Below are 21973 nucleotides of genomic sequence, written 5' to 3'. Positions count from 1 at the left end.
GATGTTAATAACCTCTTATGGCTAGGGGGCAGTATTTTCACGGCTGGATAAAAAACGTACCCGATTTAATCTGATTATTAGTCCTGCCCAGAAACTGGAATATGCATATAATTAATAGCTTTGGAGAGAAAACACTCCAAAGTTTCTGAAACTGTTTGAATGGTGTCTGTGAGTATAACAGAACTCCTATGGCAGGCAAAAACCTGAGATGCTTCTGTTCAGGAAGTACCCTGTCTGAACATTTCTTGCCCTTCTTTATTATCTCTATCGTTTACAAAGGATCTCTGCTCTTACGTGACACTTCGCACGTCTCCAATGAGGTCTCATAGCCCGGGAAAAACAGGAATGACGTAATTCAAAGCCCTGGCTGAAACAAAGGAGAGCAAAAGCTAAGTGGTCACTCAATGGACTAAGCCTTAGGCGCGTGACACGCCCCACCCCCGGCTTTCGGTTTTTTCCTCAGTTTACAGACAGGCAGATTCCCGGTCGGAATATTATCGCTTCTCTACGAGATAAATTGCATAAAAATTGGTTTTAAACAGCGGTTGACATGCTTCGAAGTACGGTAATGGAATATTTAGAATTTTTTTGTCATATTTTGCGTCATGCTCGTGGCCGAGATTTAGCGTTGGGATAGTGTCTAGAACTCACGAACAAAACGTCTTGATGGAACATAACAATGGATTATTTGGGACCAAACCTACATTTGTTATTGAAGTAGAAGTCCTGGCAGTGTATTCTGACGAAGAACAAGCAAGGTAAGAACATTTTTCTTATAGGAAATGTGATTTTGGTGGAGGCTGACCTGGGTGGGTGTCTAAATAGCTAGCCCTGTAATGCCGGGCTATGTACTTAGATTATTGCAAAATGTGCTTCATCCGAAAAGCTATTTTAAAATCGGACATATCGAGTGCATAGAGGAGTTCTGTATCTATAATTCTTAAAATAATTGTTATGCTTTTTGTGAACGTTTATCGTGAGTAATTTAGTAAAATCACCGGAAGTGTTCGGTGGGAATGCTAGTTCTGAACGTCACATGCTAATGTAAAAAGCTGGTTTTTGATATAAATATGAACTTGATTGAACAGACATGCATGTATTGTATAACATAATGTCCTAGGTGTGTCATCTGATGAAGATCATCAAAGGTTAGTGCTGCATTTAGCTATGGTTTGGGTTTATGTGACATGATATGCTAGCTTGAAAAATGGGTGTCTGAATATTTCTGGCTGGGTACTCTGCTGACATATTCTAATGTTTTGCTTTCGCTGTAAAGCCTTTTTGAAATCGGACAGTTTGGTTAGATAAAGGAGAGTCTTGTCTTTAAATAGCTGTAAAATAGTCATATGTTTGAAAAATGGAAGTTTTCGATTTTAGAGAAGTTTGAATTTCGCGCCCGCCCATCATTGGATATTGGAGCAATCGTTCCGCTAGCGGAACGTGTAGATGTAAGAGGTTTTAAGTCCCTCTGTCAGTGAATATACCATAGTGCTCTTTAGTTATGAAGACAGACTGAAGAACAATACTATAGATCAGTTTATCAGAGAGGAACAAAACCTAGAGAAACTGGTTCAGAAATGTGGAGGGGGTTTCCATGTGTTTAACAATAATGATACAGACAATGCAGGTCAGGTCAAGGAGCTTTTACACAAAGTAGACCAATTAATAGGAAAGAATCAAATGCAAAAATTTTATGAAAAAAATACTAATGCATTTAGCAAAACATTCTACACAATCACTGTTCTGGGGGGGGGGGGGGGTAGCAGGTCCAGCAGGGGCAGTAGTAGTTGGGCCAGTAGGAGCTGCAGTTGGACCAAAAGCAGCAGTGAAAGTTACAGAGAACTGCACTACCGAGTGAGACTGTTCAAGTTCAATTTAACCTACATTGCTGTATTTTAAGCCAAATTCTTTTCTTCTCATGGTCGATAAAATAACAGCATGGTTGTGGGAGCTCTTCCTGATTATGAATTATAAACAATTTGTTACCTATCTACATGTAATTCGACATTAACTAAAGCTTCAAGCAGAGCTCTTACACCAAAGCCCTTGTCTTTGTGAACTGTAGTTTAAGAGGACATACATGCATCAGTTGTTCTCCGTGTTGATAAGGAAGGTATATGTATTGTTAGCACATATCCCGTGTTAAACATTGCTTGTGATTCACAGCTTGTCTCTCTGTATTCCTACTCAGAATTGATATTGTTCAGTTGATTTGCTAACTGATTTTCTATGTTTTGTAACTGCTGACATCTTGCCTCCTTTTTCTATAAAGTTGTTAGTGATAAATGCTGACTAAACTCAGTGCCCATTATTGGGCTCACTGATGTCCACAAAATGTCATGAATCTGAAAGACCATGAAATTTATACAAGACGTGATATATCGGGGAGAAGGTTTCAAATTAACTCTGAGATGTATATTTTAATTGTACATCGTCCAAATAAATGCATTCAATTTCGTGCATAGTGTGGACAATGAGGCTTTTTATGAATTATGAAACCCATGAGGTCATAAGGGTAAGGTCCCATGATTTGAATGTTTAGATATTCTAAAAGACTTTGGGCCATTCCTATTTGGTGAAAATACCAAGTTAGTATACAGTGGTATCAAGCAGCACTGTAGCAGGTGTTGTAAGCTCTAATATGGCCTGGCCAAGTAGGTGGACCTATACACTATCTCTGGCTGGTTTCACCAGGCTACATTTAAAAAAAAGAGAAAATCCCTTTAAAGCTTAGGCCTACTTTCACTCTGATTAGGATGCGGAACTGAACACCCATTGTTGTGTTCCAAGTGGCAAAGAGTCAAAAGTCATACACCCACTGTTGGTTTAGGTATTGGCATCTCTCAGCACACAGACACTTCAGTTAGATGGAACTTTTGTATGGGTCTTTTACCTATGCTTATTATTCTGTAAAGATTCATCCACAACACTGTGGCGTCCCCTGGTGGTGTGGCTGGGGTGTGCCACAGTTTGCAGCTTCAGCCACACCTCACAACCAGCATGTTTAGGCTGCTGCAAGTCTGGCTGCAGTGCCACACCCGCACCTTAATCCACTGAGCCTCGTTAAACTTCCACACCTGGTCGAGCTGTGCAGACGAGGCTGTGTAGACAAAACAGTGTGAGTGGGACAGGTCTAGTTTGTAACAAAGTTGTATCTTTGTTCTTTTGGTGTATTTGGCACAACTGTACTCTGACTGGGGGTCGGCATGGAGGATAGTTCAGATGGTAGAGTTAGGGCTATTGATAATGATGATAAAACAACCAGTTCTGATCAGCTATTTACACCTGTTGTAAGTAAGCGAGGATGTGCAATGGTGCATTTAAAACTACACTGGTTGAGGCTTTAGAAGTGGATACTGGAAAAATGCCACTGTCCCTTAGATGAGTTAAGCTGGCGCTTGCATACACTGACAGTATTGGAAGACTGCTGGGAATATGAACGATATCAAAACAGGGGTTATGGCCCAGAGATTGGGAAAAGGGTTGATGAATATGGACTCCGGGATCTTGTTATAGTGCCGTCTGTGGCAATAGGAAATGTGCCACCGTGATTTTATACAAGACCACATATTGATTTTAGCCTGATTGAAGAAAATAAACAGTGGTGTGAAGATAATGTGGGAACAATAGTGGATCAATATTGACCCACTATTGTTCCTACATTATCTTCTTGAAACAATACAGGTCTATCTGTTCCTCAAGTTTATCTCTATCCCATGTCTAGACCAGCTGCGGGGAGTGAACTATGAAGAGATGAACCATCCTTTCTCAGAAGCACAGCATGTCTTTACTATTGTTATGCATATTAATTAACTATTAATATTAAACAAATCAGGTAAATACTTAATTTCTCTCTCTCACAGAAGACAGGAGCAGGTGTATTTATTCCTGAGTTCCATGTTAATCTATGCAAAAGACCAACAAATTATTTTATCTGTATATTCAACAGAAATGGTTGTGATAATCTTTGGATTGCAATGAATAGAGGAAGTGTAACCAAAAATAGTTCAGACTGCATCAGTTTTGTGCAGTTAAGATCTGGAAAGTCAGAACGTCAGGATTTATGGTCAGAAATAATGATGCTGTTGTTTGACTTACAAATAAATGGTACTGAAACTCACTTCTGTTGGATCCCGTCTCATACAGGAGTTAAAGAAATTATATAGTAGATACAATAGAAGGAGAAAAAAACAGTGAAATTATATTTTTGATATACAGGTGCAGTTGTGTAGAGGGGAAATTAAAACATTGATTTAGAAAAATGGGTTAGATTGTTGGCAGACATTTTTATAGTACTGGAGATTAGTGTCATGTAATGGGAACACAATTAGGATGTTATGTTGTGTAGGAGGAGGTCAAGGCATACGGTATTGAATTCCTCTTTGAAATTGGTAGGGAAACATGGTACTGGAATATGTAATGCCTGTACAGCAGAGGAAATGGTTGAACATGTTATTTTGTGAAATGTATGATGTAGAAAGGGAGAGGTTGTATGACAGGGTTAGAGAGGTTGGACAGGAATGGGGTGTGGGTGGTATTTTGGGTGGGGGTGATGGGAGTAGTGAGGTTTGTATGGAATTACTTTATTTTGTAAGGGTTAGTTAATTAAGAGAATAAAGTGGTATTCACAGGTTGCACCTCTGTCACTTGGTCGCATCATGCCATTGTCATGAATGTTCTCAAGTCGCCCTCTACCAGCGGCACCATAGTGGTGTCCTAAAGGGTCATAAACCCATCCATTCTGGACAGAGGCTAACTACTGTGTGTAGAAAGAGTGTAGAAAGTGAGTGAACAAACCAGTGACACACTGCAATTATCAAATAAAATGTTCAACAGCTGCCATTACCAGATCTCAAGTGACAAATTAATAGCCAGCTTCTTTTTCCCATTCAGCTTCTCACTTTAAAGTCCCAAACTCCACCACTGTCCAACACCTCCACACACACACACACACACACACACACACACACACACACACACACACACACACACACACACACACACACACACACACACACACACACACACACACACACACACACACACACTTTCTGCTTTCTATATATAACTATGTATGACTTACACATGTATGAATAACTTTTTAACCATGTGGCTTGTGACCATGTGACTTGTAAATATTTAATTGTCTATTAGATTGTGTTTACTGATGTCCACAAGACTAACTCACCTCTAAATATATTTTAATCAGGCAGTACAGCTCACAGACACAATAACACAAAAATATGTCCCGTTGGTTTTACTTTGAACAATAAAGAAGCTTTTAACTTCCATTGTCCTCCAAGACCTGCTGAATCTCCTCTACTTCAGTTTGCTCCTTAAATAATTCACCTTGGTTGGAGAGAGAGGTAGCAGCAATGATCCCTTCCCTTCAGACACACCATCTACACAGAACAAATGCAAGGAGACTATCAATATCATGGCCACTAGAGGGCAATCGACAACAGCTAATCTAGTTTTAAAAACTGAGAGGGAAGTATTGAAGAACTGATAGAGAATCCGAGAGCGAAAGTTGGCCTTGCCTTTCTTATCAACCTGGAAAAGGGCCTAAATACATTTGAACTGGAACACTTCAGGGCAGCCAAGCTCTTCAGCCAAGCTAGAGAACACCAGACATTAATTCATATCGTGTCTCACAATTTACAGGATACAATCCTTCAAAATGTATTTTATTCATCAATACTTGAACATAAATATAGATGTGGTTATTATCGCATGTTTGACAGCGCAGAATTTTATATTTCCCAGAGTAAAAGTGAAAGTGAAAAGTTTATTTCTGCTTGTCAGTCTAAAAAGCTATATTCTACTATAATATTACTTTACGGTTGCAGTCACAGGTCCCATTGCTGCCTCAGAAGCATGACGAATGGAGATTTACTATTTAACCATTACTATTAATGTCATAGTTATTTCGTCACACAGAAAATACCTACCTATTTTTTTGTTTTCATTGCCAATCCCGAAATAAAAAAAGCTAAGAACTCTCTCTTTAACTGCTTGTTTTCTGTGCTATAGTCTAACTAGTAAAGGGTATAGGGAGATGGAGATATAAGGTATACAAAGGGAACATTGGACAATATAATGTATTTTGCTGGATAGAACATCACTGTACTATCTACAATGAATTCTTGGAAAAAGACATCTATATAGTCCTCTTACTGTAGAGACAAGTCAGGAGATATGAGAGATGGATTGTGGTTACCACAAGGCACATTCACAGGAAGACTGCAGATGTAAATTAGATGTTAGCTAAATCTGTTGCAATGTATCACTTCTCACATCTGAGACATGTGTTTTGTCGTACATTGTCCCTGTTCAAATAAACGTAATAAATGAAAATAAATATATTATACTGTTATTGTAGCCTACATTAAGAACGACACTTGGGTGGTTGATGAACAAATATTTAGCTGTTTTTGTTATTATTTTTTTGTGATCACTGGAAAATGTTGTTGTATTGAGTTACATTTTATCAGGAGTAACAGACACCTGAAAAAGATGGGAGGCACTCACAAATAAAGTATTACTTAGATGTATTATTAACACTCGCTAATAAAGTGTTACTTAGATGTATTATTAACACTCACTAATGAGGTATTACTTAGATGTATTATTAACACTCACTAATGAGGTATTACTTAGATGTATTATTAACACTCACTAATGAAGTATTACTTAGATGTATTATTAACACTCACAAAGGACACATTTCAGCCATCAAGCATTTGTCAAGTAAATTTCCCTAAGGAACATACTGTAATGAATGACTTCATCCATGTGATAATTCTGTATTGTGTTGTTCTTATGACCTCACAGAACCATGTTTCTCATAATTGAAAGAAAGCTTCATTATCTACTATGCACCACAGTCAACTTATTCCCTCGTTGTATAAACATAGAAACTTGATACATTATGGACACTTTTGAGTCGACACAAAAGTGACGAGAGGGCAGGAAGTTCTAATGCAAAGACACATTTTCTATGAAGTCATGTGACTTAGGCTGCTAAATCACACTCAAAGAGCTAGCAGCATAACCGGAAGGATAGACCTAAAGGAGAAACAACATTGTTGCATGGTGAATGCTATGACCATACTTTTATTATGAGTTTAAAAAAATCAAGTTGTATCTAGAGGGCAGGGAGTTATAATGCAAAGACACATTTTAGATGAAATCATGTGACTTTTCCACTACCAGGGCTGGTTTCTACAAGAGGAGGGGATATGGTGTATAAACAGTCATTTCCTCTTCTAGTCTCTGTGCTTTGAGTCGTAGTCTTTCTCCTCCCCCTAACTGTATCAATTGTGGGCGTCTTAATGGTGACAGGGGCAGGAAGTTGTTCCCCTGCTCAGACGATGCATGGCTCAACTAAGGTTGAGTGCCACTTTATCGACTCTGCAGTAGCTGACCTCTGACCTCACCTACTACGAAAATGACCTCAATAAGAGCATTTTTATTTTAGCATTTGGCAGTTACATGCAACAAAACATTATTTATACAAATAAATCTATAAATATGGTTTTTTAACACTAACATTTGTTTATAAGATTGATAGCTGTACTTTAGTTTACAGTTGATGTTGGCCATTAGCCAATCTGCATTTCTCAATGAGTTCAAAGCACGTGAATGTATTCATTACCACCTTCCCACGTGGCTATGAATGCAGAATTAGGTTGCTTTCCCCTGTTCAGATTTTGCATGCATCATAAATTACAGTCAATTCAGAAAATCAACCAAATTCCTATTTAGTAATTCTCCTAATTGAAAGGCATCGAATACAAATTTATTTCAGTGTACTTCCTGAATTGACTGAATTAATAGGAAATGGGATTGATCCCAACCCTGACTGATAGAGAATAAGAGAGTGAAAGTTGGCCTTGCCTTTCCTATTAACCTGGGAAAGGGGCCTGAATACATTTTAACTGGACCACTTTAAGGCAGCTCTTCAGCCATGCTAGAGAACACCACACATTAACTGATTTCTCCTCTCACAATTTATAGGATAGGATGTTCAGAAATGTCCTCTAGCATTACTACTAACAGCATGAATATAAGTTGGATTTATTACCCTCAGTTATGACCATAAATATATGCTTGGGTATTGCACATTTGAGAGTCAATCATTTAATATTTACCTGAATTAGGTTTAGGTTTATTCCTGCCTGTCAGGCTAAATTAGCTAGCAATATATCCCTCTCCTTTATAGTTGGTATAAGACAGCTACCATTATTCATCAGGAGAAGGCTGAACGATGAATGACTAAGCATAAATAGTTCATATTAAGTTATTTCATGGATATTTCATGGCACTGTAAAATAAATGGCCACTGAAAATACCACTTGACCACTTGTTTTTTTGAATCCATCAGGTACTGTCAAATAAACATTATAAACTGGGTGGTTTGAGCCCTGAATGCTGATTGGCTGACAGCTGTGGTATATCAGACCGTATACCACGGATATGACAAAACATTGGTTTTTACTGCTCTAATTACGTTGGTAACCAGTGTATAATAGCAATAAGGTACCTCTGGGGTTTGTGGTTTATGGCCAATATACCACAGCTAAGGGCTGTATCCAGGCACTCCGCGTTGCGTCCGGCTTGAGAACAGCCCTAACCGTGGTATATTGGCCACACACCCCCCCCCCCCCCCCGTGCCTTATTGCTTAAGTATACAATGGCTGCTAATTTTCATGGACATTGTATTGATGCTGTAAAAATATTGCTTTTGTGGTTTTGTAGCATTCTATAAAAATATATTCATCATAGAATATAATATGAGATTAATATTGCATTATGTAAGCAAGCATTATGCAAAAAGCTATCAACACAAGCATTATTTGTATCATTGTCTTTGTATGGCAGATATTACACTTTTTAGAACTGTTATAGGTTAATATGCAACATAAGTGCTCAGATGCTGGCTGCTGTTGGAGTTCCAGAGTCCATGTATAATCATTTACAGTAAAATGGCTGTCCAAACCTAACATGGCTGCCCAAACCAAGGAGTGAGAGTTATGAAGTCAATCATTAACTTCATAATGACACCATGCCGACAGTCTCTGCCACTTCTCTGCTCTTTTACAACATGTTTGTGCAGATCATCAGTGTGTGGTACAACGTTCAGTAGATTTTCTAGCGAATTCAACAACAATATTTTTCTCGTCAAAGTCTTTTTCTGCCTTATCTCTGACTCTCTGTTTCTTCTTTTTTAGCAAGTCTTTGTCCTCTCTTATCCGTTTCACTTGTCCCTGCAGGTCATCTATCTCTTTCTGTTTTTCTTGTATATCAGAGTCTTTCAGATCCAGGGCCTTCATTGCTCGCTCTAATTCTGACTCCAGATCTTCCTTCTCTTTCAGCTCTTTTTCATACCCCCGTTTCAGTTCTTCCGCTCTGCTCTGGATGGCTCTCTCCACTTTTTGGTACATGTCATTGGTGTAACACCTCCCTTCATTCTCTTTCACCATGTCTGTTACTTTGTCCATCAGCTGCTTTACTTGCTCACGGTCGTCCAAGTTCTCATTGTTGAAGACGTGGTATCTTTTTCCACATGTCTCAATGAGCTGCTGCAGACCTTCACCAGCCGCCTGGATAAAGTCCTCAATGCTTTTCTTCTTTTTTTCCAGTGTGTCTCCATGGGTGAAGAGAATCATGGTGTGTCTCACTGCTGCTTCGCCGAAGATGTTCCTGATCCTTGCAACAGCAGTGTGGTCTTCGTCTGTAAAACGACCAAGGGCAACAACAAGCAGGAAGACATGGGGTCCAGGGGAGGAGAGAGCGATGCACTCCACCAGTTGGGTCGTCACTGAAGACTCTGAGAGTTGAGTGTCAAACAGACCAGGGGTGTCAATGACTGTGATTCCCATCTCACTGCTCCTATCACATTGTTTGGTCACAGACTCTGCAGCAAAATCTACTTGGAACTCAGTTCTCCCCAGGATGGTGTTTCCTGATGTACTCTTCCCTGCTCCAGTCTTCCCCACCAGAACAACCCTCAGCTCGGGAACTACAAATCAAACAAACATCATTTTAGTTCAAGCCCATCAAATCCACCTTATTGTTTTACTGTGTGTGTGTGTGTGTTAATTAACACCTATGTTTTTTTTTTATCAAACTAGGCCTATCTTACATTCTAAATGAGACATCATGCTGGCTCTTCTGTCTTCTCTGCTTGAGCTCACTGTAATATAATTAACAAGTATGCATCAACATATTGCTACTTATATTGCTACTACAAGACATCACTAAGACAAATCACATTTCAGATAGGATTAATTGAAAATAAAAAAGTAAACAACACAAAACAACTGTAGGTGTATTTGGCCATATGCCCAGGCAGTTGCACAGTCAACCAGAGCAAGAGCTCATATTGCAGATGGATTTTAATATTTGAGATTTCCAATATGAATGCAGGCTATTATATGTTAAGAAAAATGTTTCTTAACGAATGATCAGTGAGTAAATTAAATGGGTAGATAAACACCTGGTAAGTAAAATTCTAATTTAGTAAGCGACTGTAGGCCTAAGTTATTTATTACCTTTGAAATAACATTATTTTTTAATTCTCGTTGGTTCCAAAATTATATGAAATCAAACAGATCAAAATAAACATCAATCAAATCAAATCACATGTATTGGCCACATGCGCCAAATACAACAGGTGTAGACTTTACTGTAAAATGCTTACCTACGAGCCCATCCCAACAGTGTTAAAAAGTAAGACAAATATTTGCACACAGAAAAAGAGAGTACCGCATTAAAAACAATAACGAGCCTATATAAAGGAGTACCGAGTCAATGTGCAGGGGTACAAGGTAGTTGAGATGGACATATGTTTTGTAAAAAAAATCATTATTATACACCAAAGTGAGTTACAGTAAATTAAACACAGTATGGAGTTGAGTGACTTTTCAAAATGGCGTATTGTACTTTGAAAGTGTGGTGGGTAAATCACCCAAATGTACGCAATCCCCAACACCATTGTGAGAATAAACAATAACGCAAACCTTATGTCATCATTATGCACTTACGGTCATGTTGTTCACATTGTTTAGTCGCCATCGCAGTCGATGTTGCCTGAAATTCCGAAATGTATGAATGACTTTGTTGGATTAATCTTTAGTCACGTGCATAGTAACGCCTAGTACAGTTTGAGATGAGCATGAACGCCACAATCTGTAATTCGTCTTCCAGGCGAACGGCAGCCCAACCACTTTTTTATGCTATAAAGAGGGGTGGGCCTGGAGAAATGCAACAATTCTTAAAACACATACATATGCTGCAGATGCAAGGACTGGAAGTCCATGAAATCAACATGTATAATTGAAAAAATATGTTCTGGCTGGATATAAATGTTTTGGTTTACAAATACTTTTCGTACAAATAATGGCTTAAAACAACATTCTTTTGGTTATTCTGACTCAAGCTCATGAAGCAGTTATATTAAAGCTCATGAGACGAGTTCTATTTGTAAAGAATCATTTGGTGTGTATCATTTATTGAAATTACCACTGAACAGCAGTTACTAATACAGATTGCGCCTTTAATATTGTAGTCGACCCAATTAAATTCACATAGCACATAGTTAAAGTAAATTATAGAACTGTTATTCGCATGAAAGCAAGACTGATAAACGGTGGATGCGTTCTATTAGCGCTATTTCTATGCTTCCCGTCGTTTACATTTTTACTTTCGCTTTTTTACGAGTTTAAAACAACTGAAAATACGATAAAAAAAAATATATACTTAACAGTTATTTATTTTTATCACATAAACTGAAATAAGGCGAACATTATAGAATGTTAGCTACCAGGTAAAGGCAGAGCGAGTGTTACATATTGAACCCTGCAGTCCAGAGCTTCCATTTTTATCCAAAGGTTGCTGCGGGTATTTCTAGGTTGGCTTTTAGTGTACATTGACTGTAGGCTACATTGTACCATCAAACGATTGATAGTGTTAATTCAGTAGCGTGATGATTGTACCAGATATGTCTTCATTGTAATCTACATGGATTAAAATTTCCTGAGGACAAAATTGGCCAACTTCAACAACAGTTTCAAGGTAAAATCATGACCACGGGCTAACGTTATATGACAAAAAATTGGCAGCGTTTAAGGACTAGCGTTACTAGTTAACGTTAGTGTTTCAACTGTAAGAAATGTTTTTCACAGTATTTTAAATATCCAATGAAGACATTTCGCAAATTTTTTGTTTAAATCGTCTTTCAAAGTACAGCAAGATCAACATTTGGTTTATAGGTCTACAATTGAGGATGAATCTACACGGTAGTGTACACTTTTGTCAACATTGTCTCCGTGTAAGAGTCATTGTTGCGTTGGTAGAATACCTTAGAGAAGGGAGTAGACCATGCTTTTACAGCAGTTCACATGGTCTACCAATGACTTCACCAACTGAATGTTATATGAAATTCTATAGGCTTCCTTTTGAGAAATGCATATTAATCTCAGACACACAGAAGTAGCCTATGGATTAAAGTAGCTATGTATTTTACTTTAAATTATAGTATACATATGTACACAATATAACCATATATACACAATCAAGATTATATGAATATCTTGATATTGTTACGTTTTGACATATATTTATCCCATTTTTATTGCACCTACTTATTTTGTTGCAGACATATCTGTAACACACAGCATCCCTGGTTGTGTACAATGAGATGACATGGATCAATCTTCCTCTCATGGTAAGACAACAAGTCAAAATGAACAGACATTGAGGTGTTTTGTTAGTTTAATAGTATATACAATTACATATTTTTTACTTTGGCAGTGTGATGCTTTATCACATGGACATCATCTTAACCATATGAATTTTAATAAGCCATATTTATTTTGAAAAGGGTAAAATAAAAACTGCTGTCAGTTTATTTTAGCAAATGTCTGAGCTGAGAATAAATCATATTTGTGTTTTTTTTCTGTTGAAGGTTGTCTTATGGAGATTGTGCTGGTGGGGAAAGTTGGATGTGGGAAGAGTGCTTCAGGAAACACCATCCTACGAAGGGAGGTGTTTGAATCATCATTTGGTTCCTCAACTGTGACAAAGACTTGTAAGAGGGAGACAGGTCTGGTGTGTAGGAAACGAGTCGCTGTAGTTGATACTCCAGGACTGGACTGTGCTGAGGTGTCTTCTGATGAACTTATCAGGTCCTTGTGGCTGAACACACATGAGCACATCAATGTCTTCCTGCTGGTGATCCAGTTGGGCAGGTTCACAGAAGAGCAGAGAGCAGCAGTTCAAAAGATGGAAGACATGTTTGGCGAGAGGGCAAGGGAGTTCACAATGATTCTCTTCACATATGGAGACCACTTGAAAAGGACACCGATAGAGGACTTTCTCCGAAAAGCAGGTGTCCCACTGAGACAAGTTGTAGAGAAGTATGATGACAGATACCATGTGTTCAACAATGAATCTGGCTCTCCAAGCCAGGTGACAGAACTGTTTGGAAAGATGAGCAGAATGCAGGCTGTGATACAAGACAAAGTGTACCGCAGGGAGTTATGCTGTCGTATGTTAAGAAGAATCACGTGGCCTGGTAAGTTTGTCCTGTTTTTGTGTATTTTATTTAACTAAATCCTATTTGTTAACATCAATTTAATAGGGTGATTGTATCCAATAGTATTTCACACTGACTGTATTTCATAACGACTGTATATCAATGTATCTCATAGTGACTTTCAGCTACAATTTAAACAATGGCTAGCTATACCTTTTTGCACTGAACAAAATGTGTACTACATTTGACCTCTAAAAAAGTAATCTTGGTCATCCCACAGGACAGAGACCAATGGAGGAGCTGAGGATTGTTCTGGCTGGTAAGACTGGAGCAGGGAAGAGTGCATCAGGAAGCACCATCCTGGGGAGAAATGTTTTTAAGTCAAAGTTTTCTGCTGTTTCTCTGACATCAAACTGTGAAAAGGCCAGAGGAAAGGTGGATGAGCAAAATGTGGCTGTTATCGACACCCCAGGTTTGTTTGATACTACATTGTCCAATGATCAAGTAATGAATAGAATCGCTCTTTGCATCTCTCTGTCTGCTCCTGGTCCCCATGTTTTCCTGATTGTGATCAAGCTGGGAAGGTTCACTAAAGAGGAGCAGGAAACAGTGGCAATCATTCAGAAACTCTTTGGTGAGGAGGCTTCAAAATACACCATGGTTCTCTTCACACATGGAGGTGAGGTTGAAGGAGGAACAATCAATGCTTTTTTACATGAGAGTCCAGATCTTCTGAGATTGGTTACCAAATGCCATGGGCAGTATCATGTCTTCAACAACAAAGTCCAGAATCCCTCTCAGGTCACTGAGCTGCTTGAGAAGATAAACAAGATGGTTGAGATGAATGGAGGAAGCTGCTATACCAATGAGATGTTCCAGGAGGCAGAGAGAGAGATTGAAGAGGAGAAGAACAGGATCCTGAGAGAGAATGAAGAGCAGAGACGCAGAGAGATGGAGGAACTGAAGGCAAGGTTTGAAGGAGAGCGTCTAAGAGAAGAAGAAGAAAAGCTGAGGAGAGAACGGGAAAGAGAAGCTAGAGAGGAAGCTGAAGTAATAAACCGCAGTGTAAGGGTAGCTGTAGGTGTAGGTGCAACTGTAGGTACATTAATCGGAATCGGAGCATCTGTTGGAGTACTTGGAGGCCCAGTTGGTGTAGCAGTGGGAGCAGGAGTGGGAGCTGGAGTGGGAGTGGGAGTGGGAGTGGGAGCTGTATTGGCAGATAAAGTAAGTGAATGCTGTATACAATGATAGTCCATAGCTAACAGTGCTGTACATTCTACAAGATTTTGGACTTTATTACTTGATATTTAAAGCCTCCTTTTATATACATCAATGTTCTGACTTTAACTTTCTGTCTTGCCTGTTCCAGTTTAATACTGTAGCTACATTAATGTCCCCTGAAATGTGTCCTCAAAGGTACATGGACTCCATCATGTTCCAAATGCAAGGGATTGTGGTTATGATATTTATTCAATGGATGTGAAGTAATACAGGTTTTCTGTGTTTATATTCAGTATTTTGTCTTTATTGCTCTAAGCATTACAACACTTTGAAATGGCAGGTTGATTGTTAAAGAATATTAGTGAGACAGTCACTCACTTTTCTGTTCAATTTAGTTTATAGCTTTAGGTTTATACTGTACCGTCATAAGATCAATCTGGTTTCTGTTCTGTGTTCATTATGTCTATAACTAAACCCATCCTGGTTTCTGTTCTGTATTCATTATGTCTATAACTATACCCAGCCTCTGTTCAAACTGTATTGTTGCTCATTATTGTTTAAAATAATTAAAATAACAGGAGGGACCAATCATGCAACAGGAGCCGTGATTGGAGGAACAGCTGCAATGTCTCGTCACTTCTATTCTGGGGATGAGTCACAGCAGCTTACTCATATTGAGTTGGAATTGTATTGTTTGGCATTGTATTGCATACAGCTTGTACTATTGTCATTCTTATGTTGTAGTCTTTAACTGTGGACCATTGCCTTCTGTAGATATACACTGTAAAAAACATTAAGAACACCTTCCTAATATCGAGTTGCTGCCCCCCCCTCCCCTCAGAACAGCCTCAATGCATTTGGACATGGACTCTACAAGGTGTTGAAGTGTCCCACAGAGATGCTGACCGATCTTTGACTCCAATGCTTCCCACAGTTGTGTCAAGTTGGCTGGATGTCCTTTGGGTGGTGAACCATTCTTGATACACACAGGAAATTGTTGAGCGTGAAAAACCCAGCAGCGTTGGAGTTCTTGACACACTCAGACCAATGCGCCCGGCACCTACTACCAAACCCTGTTCAAAGGCACTTAAATATTGTGTCTTGCCTATTCACCCTCTAAATGGCACACATACACAATCCATGTCTCAATTGTCTCAAGGCTTAAAAATCCTTCTTTAACCTGTCTCCTGCCCTTCATCCACACTGATTGAAATGGACTTAATAAGTGACATCAAAAAGGGATCTGAGAGGAATCTCCCCTACTATTTCCTGAGTACTATATTATTTTGCACTTTGGGTTTCGTCCCTCTTATATATACTGCTCAAAAAAATAAAGGGAACACTAAAATAACACATCCTAGATCTGAATGAAAGAAATAATCTTATGAAATACTTTTTTCTTTACATAGTTGAATGTGCTGACAACAAAATCACACAAAAATAATCAATGGAAATCCAATTTATCAACCCATGGAGGTCTGGATTTGGAGTCACACTCAAAATTAAAGTGGAAAACCACACTACAGGCTGATCCAACTTTGATGTAATGTCCTTAAAACAAGTCAAAATGAGGCTCAGTAGTGTGTGTGGCCTCCACGTTCCTGTTTGACCTCCCTACAACGCCTGGGCATGCTCCTGATGAGGTAATGATGGTCTCCTGAGGGATCTCCTCCCAGACCTGGACTAAAGCATCCGCCAACTCCTGGACAGTCTGTGGTGCAACGTGGCGTTGGTGGATGGAGCGAGACATGATGTCCCAGATGTGCTCAATTGGATTCAGGTCTGGGGAACGGGCGGGCCAGTCCATAGCATCAATGCCTTCCTCTTGCAGGAACTGCTGACACACTCCAGCCACATGAGGTCTACAATTGTCTTGCATTAGGAGGAACCCAGGGCCAACCGCACCAGCATATGGTCTCACAAGGGGTCTGAGGATCTCATCTCGGTACCTAATGGCAGTCAGGCTACCGCTGTAAGCACAACCCCCACCTGTGGATGTCGGGCCCACATACCACCCTCATGGAGCCTGTTTCTGACCGTTTGAGCAGACACATGCACATTTGTGGCCTGCTGGAGGTCATTTTGCAGGGCTCTGGCAGTGCTCCTCCTGCTCCTCCTTGCACAAAGGCAGAGGTAGCGGTCCTGCTGCTGGGTTGTTGCCCTCCTACGGCCTCCTCCACGTCTCCTGATGTACTGGCCTGTCTCCTGGTAGCGCCTCCATGCTCTGGACACTACGCTGACAGACACAGCAAACCTTCTTGCCACAGCTCGCATTGATGTGCCATCCTGGATGAGCTGCACTACCTGAGCCACTTGTGTGGGTTGTAGACTCCGTCTCATGCTACCACTAGAGTGAAAGCACCGCCAGCATTCAAAAGTGACCAAAACATCAGCCAGGAAGCATAGGAACTGAGAAGTGGTCTGTGGTCCCCACCTGCAGAACCACTCCTTTATTGGGGGTGTCTTGCTAATTGTCTATAATTTCCACCTGTTGTCTATTCCATTTGCACAACAGCATGTGAAATTTATTGTCAATCAGTGTTGCTTCCTAAGTGGACAGTTTGATTTCACAGAAGTGTGATTGACTTGGAGTTACATTGTGTTGTTTAAGTGTTCCCTTTATTTTTTTGAGCAGTGTATATATATATATAGACAGATAGCTCTTTAATAAATTCAGTAGATCTAACCCTGCGACTGCCTCCTGCCTACTACTCTCTACACTTGTGACAGCCATAAATAGTGGGAAAGGATTTCAGTAAATGTATGACGGTGAAGAGAAAGCCTATGGGTATGTCAGGGGGTGGGCACCTGAGAGATGCTGTATAAAAGAAGTGGGCAGACCCACTCTCACATTGTAGTTCTTCAGTATCCTTACAAGAGCATAGAAACTACAACTACTACTACCACTACTACTACTATTACTACTAATACTACTACTACTCTCACACAGCACTTGAGACTGACAGATCTTCACTCCAAAAATCAACAGCAAAGTTTATCAGTCTGGTGAGTAGCCTTTAGTGTACCAAGATTGGAACTGAACTAAATGATTTAAAATAGAAGGATATTGATTATATTTTTTCTAATGTGCTTTTCCCTTTGAGTTCCACACACTCCAGAAATATAACAATGTACAGCAGTGGGGAGCATTATTTTTATGTCACCCCACTGCTTTACTTTTTTAACAGTATTATTTACATTACATTATAGTCAGTGTAGTAACTCATTAAAAACAGAGGATTTTGTATAAATACTTAGGTAACACTTTATTTGGGACCAGAGATTCTAGTTACATCACAAGAGGCTGCTGAGGGGAGAACAGCTCATAATAATGGCTGGAAGGGAGCAAATGGAATGGCATCAAAAACCTGATGAATTTAATTCCATTCCACTGATTCTGCTCCAGTCATTACCACTTGCCCGTCCTCCCTAATTAAGGTGCCACCCACCTCCTGTGAGTTAGATGTAGTACTTTTATTTATTTCTTCAATTTTTATTTTATACATACACTAATTGGACATCTCTGTTTAAGAGCACCCCCTCTCTTTTTTGTCTTTCTCACTTGCTATTAAGATCGTAAAAAGAAAGATATGGATTAGACATGTATTTTTGTACTGTGGCCTACCATTGATTAAAAAAAGTAACAACAAGAGTTTTGTTATTTTTGATGGTAATCATCTTAGCAAAAATAGATATATGGTTAATGACATTTCCGATTACATGTTGACAGTGTTTGGGAGTATTTCACAGCAGTTTGGTGGTAGTTTAACTAAATACAAAAATTCAGAGTTTTCAGTAGTTTGTAACTTTTTTGCTATGTAGCAGTGTAGCTGGTTACTGGAACTACCGACTGTCACACAGATCAAATCAAATCAAATTGTATTTGTCACATGCGCCGAAGGCAACAGGTTACCTTACCTTACCGTGAAATGCTTACTTACAAGCCCTTAAGTTTTAGGAAAAATAGGAGTTGAGAAAATATTTACTAAATAAACTAATGTAAAAAAAAAAAATATATATATATATATAACAATAACGAGGCTATATATAGGGGGTACCGGTACCGAGTGTAACACTACAATGTAACATCTGACTTCAGAGTGATGTGTTCTTGCCATTGTATTATATGACATTTCAGATTTAAATGTTGTGAAATACTTCTTAAAATTAACTTTAGTTAAACAAACTAGGTCTATATTTCTGCTTCCAGTGTGAAGTAATTGGTGGCTTGGTAAACTATATTTTCAGAGTAGCTTGCCCCACTGTCCCAAGTGGCGCAGCGGTCTAAGACACTGCATCTCAGAGCAAGAGTCATCACAACAGTCCCTGGTTCGAATTCATGCTGTATCACATTCGGCCGTTATTGGGAGTCCCATAGGGTGGCGCACAATTGGCCCAGCATTGTCCGGGTTTGGCTGGGGTAGGCCATCATTGTAAATAAGAATTTGTTCTTAACTGTCTTGCCTAGTTAAATATAAATAAATAAACACTGCATGTTGAGTGCACATATGCTCACAGATTATTGTACAGATCATGAAGTACTTCCTGCTTTGTGACAACCAAGTGTGAGAAGAACAGGGGAGAAGTAGTGTAGCTGTTATTGATACCCCAGGCTTGTATGACACCAACTACACTCAAGATGAGATACTGCTGGAGATCAAGAGGTGCATCTCTTTCTCCGCTCCTGGTCCCCATGTGTTCCTGATAGTGCTCCAGCTGGGTAGATCCACACAAGAAGAGAAGAAAACAGTGGAGATCCTTCAGGCAACTTTTGGAAAACAGTCAGCAAACTATACAATTGTGCTCTTCACTCATGGAGATCTACTGGTGGCGAAAGAGGGAAAGAAGACAAAAACAATTGAAGACTTTGTGCTCGGGAACAAAGATCTTCATGCTTTTGTACAGGAATGTAATGGGGGATGTCATGTCTTCAACAACGAATGCAAAAATCCCTCTCAGGTTACTGAGCTGCTTGAGAAGATAAGCAAAATGGTCAAAAGGAATGAAGGAAACTTCTACACCACTGAGATGTTCCAAGAGGCTGGGAGAGCGATTGAAGAGGAGAAAGAGAGGATCCTGAAAGAGAAGAAAGAGAAGAATTGTGCAGAGAGACGGAAGAGGGGAGGAGAGTGATGGTGGTGGACACTCCAGGTGTGCTCAACAGTGACCTCTCTGAAGAGGAAGTCCGTAAAGAAATGGAGAGGTCTTTGTCTCTCTCTATACCTTGTCCCCACTCCTTCCTACTGGTCATTTAGCTGGGCCGCTTCACAGAGCAAGAGAAGAGAGTGATGGAGACACTGGAGAAGATGTTAAGTCCCTCTGTCAGTGAATATACCATAGTGCTCTTTAGTTATGAAGACAGACTGAAGAACAATACTATAGATCAGTTTATCAGAGAGGAACAAAACCTAGAGAAACTGGTTCAGAAATGTGGAGGGGGTTTCCATGTGTTTAACAATAATGATACAGACAATGCAGGTCAGGTCAAGGAGCTTTTACACAAAGTAGACCAATTAACAGGAAAGAATCAAATGCAAACATTTTATGAAAAAAATACTAATGCATTTAGCAAAACATTCTACACAATCACTGTTCTGGGGGGGGGGGGGGGGGTAGCAGGTCCAGCAGGGGCAGTAGTAGTTGGGCCAGTAGGAGCTGCAGTTGGACCAAAAGCAGCAGTGAAAGTTACAGAGAACTGCACTACCGAGTGAGACTGTGTTGACATAGTTCAATTTAACCTACGTTGCTGTATTTTTCTTCTCATGTTCGATAAAATAACAGCATGGTTGTGGGAGCTCTTCCTGATTATGAATTATAAACCATTTTTTACCTATCTACATGTAATTCCACATTAACTAAAGCTTCAAGCAGAGCTCTTACACCAAAGCCCTTGTCTTTGTGAACTGTAGTTTAAGAGGACATACATGCATCAGTTGTTCTCCGTGTTGATAAGGAAGGTATATGTATTGTTAGCACATATCCCGTGTTAAACATTGCTTGTGATTCACAGCTTGTCTCTCTGTATTCCTACTCAGAATTGATATTGTTCAGTTGATTTGCTAACTGATTTTCTATGTTTTGTAACTGCTGACATCTTGCCTCCTTTTTCTATAAAGTTGTTAGTGATAAATGCTGACTAAACTCAGTGCCCATTATTGGGCTCACTGATGTCCACAAAATGTCATGAATCTGAAAGACCATGAAATTTATACAAGACCTGATATCTCGGGGAGAAGGTTTCAAATTAACTCTGAGAGTTATTTTAATTGTACATCGTCCAAATAAATGCATTCAATTTCGTGCATAGTGTGGACAATGAGGCTTTTTATGAATTATGAAACCCATGAGGTCATAAGGGTAAGGTCCCATGATTTTAATGTTTAGATATTCTAAAAGACTTTGGGCCATTCCTATTTGGTGAAAATACCAAGTTAGTATACAGTGGTATCAAGCAGCACTGTAGCAGGTGTAGTAAGCTCTAATATGGCCTGGCCAAGTAGGTGGACCGCTACACTATCTCTGGCTGGTTTCACCAGGCTACATTTAAAAAAAACAGACAATCCCTTTAAAGCTTAGGCCTACTTTCACTATGATTAGGATGCGGAACTGAACACCCATTGTTGTGTTCCAGGTGGCAAAGAGTCAAAAGTCATACACCCACTGTTGGTTTAGATATATCATCTCTCAGCACACAGACACTTCAGTTAGATGGAACTTTTGTATGGGTCTTTTACCTATGCTTATTATTCTGTAAAGATTCATCCACGACACTGTGGCGCCCCCTGGTGGTGTGGCTGGGGTGTGCCACAGTTTGCAGCTTCAGCCACACCTCACAACCAGCATGTTTAGGCTGCTGCAAATCTGGCTGCAGTGCCACGCCTGCACCTTAATCCACTGAGCCTCGTTAAACTTCCACACCTGGTCGAGCTGTGCAGACGAGGCTGTGTAGACAAAACAGTGTGAGTGGGACAGGTCTAGTTTGTAACAAAGTTGTATCTTTGTTCTTTTGGTGTATTTGGCACGACTGTACTTTGACTGGGGGTCGGAATGGAGGATAGTTCAGATGGTAGAGTTAGGGCAATTGATAATGATGATGATAAAACAACCAGTTATTGATCAGCTATTTACACCTGTTGTAAGTAAGCGAGGATGTGCAATGGTGCATTTAAACTACACTGGTTGAGGCTTTAGAAGTGGATACTGGAAAAATGC

General features: G+C 39.6%; 3 protein-coding genes across 4 annotated transcripts; 2 read left to right on the top strand and 1 right to left on the bottom strand.

Moving 5' to 3' along the window:
- Positions 1-8854: 8854 nt before the first annotated feature.
- Positions 8855-11188, bottom strand: LOC115202400 (GTPase IMAP family member 4-like). 2 transcript variants are annotated; one of them, XM_029766527.1, is made up of 3 exons: positions 11049-11188; positions 10148-10198; positions 8855-10024 (listed from the first exon to the last, which is right to left on the bottom strand). In XM_029766527.1, the coding sequence occupies exons 1-3, from the start codon at positions 11077-11079 to the stop codon at positions 9123-9125; spliced, it is 984 nt and encodes a 327-aa protein (XP_029622387.1). In that variant the 5' UTR covers positions 11080-11188; the 3' UTR covers positions 8855-9122. The 2 variants fall into 2 exon arrangements, with proteins under 2 accessions (XP_029622387.1, XP_029622388.1); XM_029766528.1 differs by lacking the exon at positions 10148-10198.
- A 99-nt stretch (positions 11189-11287) lies between these two features.
- Positions 11288-15382, top strand: LOC115202399 (GTPase IMAP family member 4-like). The gene is made up of 4 exons (XM_029766526.1): positions 11288-12078; positions 12662-12730; positions 12971-13579; positions 13821-15382. The coding sequence occupies exons 2-4, from the start codon at positions 12709-12711 to the stop codon at positions 14786-14788; spliced, it is 1599 nt and encodes a 532-aa protein (XP_029622386.1). The 5' UTR covers positions 11288-12078; positions 12662-12708; the 3' UTR covers positions 14789-15382.
- Positions 15383-17524: 2142 nt separating this feature from the next.
- LOC115202014 (GTPase IMAP family member 7-like) lies at positions 17525-20325 on the top strand. Its single transcript, XM_029765871.1, has 2 exons — positions 17525-17549; positions 19335-20325. The coding sequence occupies exons 1-2, from the start codon at positions 17525-17527 to the stop codon at positions 19892-19894; spliced, it is 585 nt and encodes a 194-aa protein (XP_029621731.1). The 3' UTR covers positions 19895-20325.
- Positions 20326-21973: the final 1648 nt, after the last annotated feature.

Source organism: Salmo trutta, chromosome 11 (assembly GCF_901001165.1).
Source record: "Salmo trutta chromosome 11, fSalTru1.1, whole genome shotgun sequence".
NCBI lineage: Eukaryota > Metazoa > Chordata > Actinopteri > Salmoniformes > Salmonidae > Salmo > Salmo trutta.
Note: the sequence above shows the minus strand (reverse complement) of the source record. Positions and strands in the feature narration are given on the sequence as shown.

What these genes read in the sequence shown, in the direction of transcription:
- LOC115202400 (XM_029766527.1), bottom strand. Translation starts at nt 11,079, where the DNA reads ATGGCGACTAAACAATGTGAACAACATGACC. An exon ending in ACAATGTGAACAACATGACC is followed by an intron (nt 10,199 to 11,048) that starts GTAAGTGCATAA and finishes ATTATATTACAG; the next exon opens with TGAGCTCAAGCAGAGAAGAC. An exon ending in CATGATGTCTCATTTAGAAT is followed by an intron (nt 10,025 to 10,147) that starts GTAAGATAGGCC and finishes TTTGATTTGTAG; the next exon opens with TTCCCGAGCTGAGGGTTGTT.
- LOC115202399 (XM_029766526.1), top strand. Translation starts at nt 12,709, where the DNA reads ATGGATCAATCTTCCTCTCATG. An exon ending in GGATCAATCTTCCTCTCATG is followed by an intron (nt 12,731 to 12,970) that starts GTAAGACAACAA and finishes TTTCTGTTGAAG; the next exon opens with GTTGTCTTATGGAGATTGTG. An exon ending in AAGAAGAATCACGTGGCCTG is followed by an intron (nt 13,580 to 13,820) that starts GTAAGTTTGTCC and finishes GTCATCCCACAG; the next exon opens with GACAGAGACCAATGGAGGAG.
- LOC115202014 (XM_029765871.1), top strand. Translation starts at nt 17,525, where the DNA reads ATGACGGTGAAGAGAAAGCCTATGG. An exon ending in GGTGAAGAGAAAGCCTATGG is followed by an intron (nt 17,550 to 19,334) that starts GTATGTCAGGGG and finishes AAGTGTGAGAAG; the next exon opens with AACAGGGGAGAAGTAGTGTA.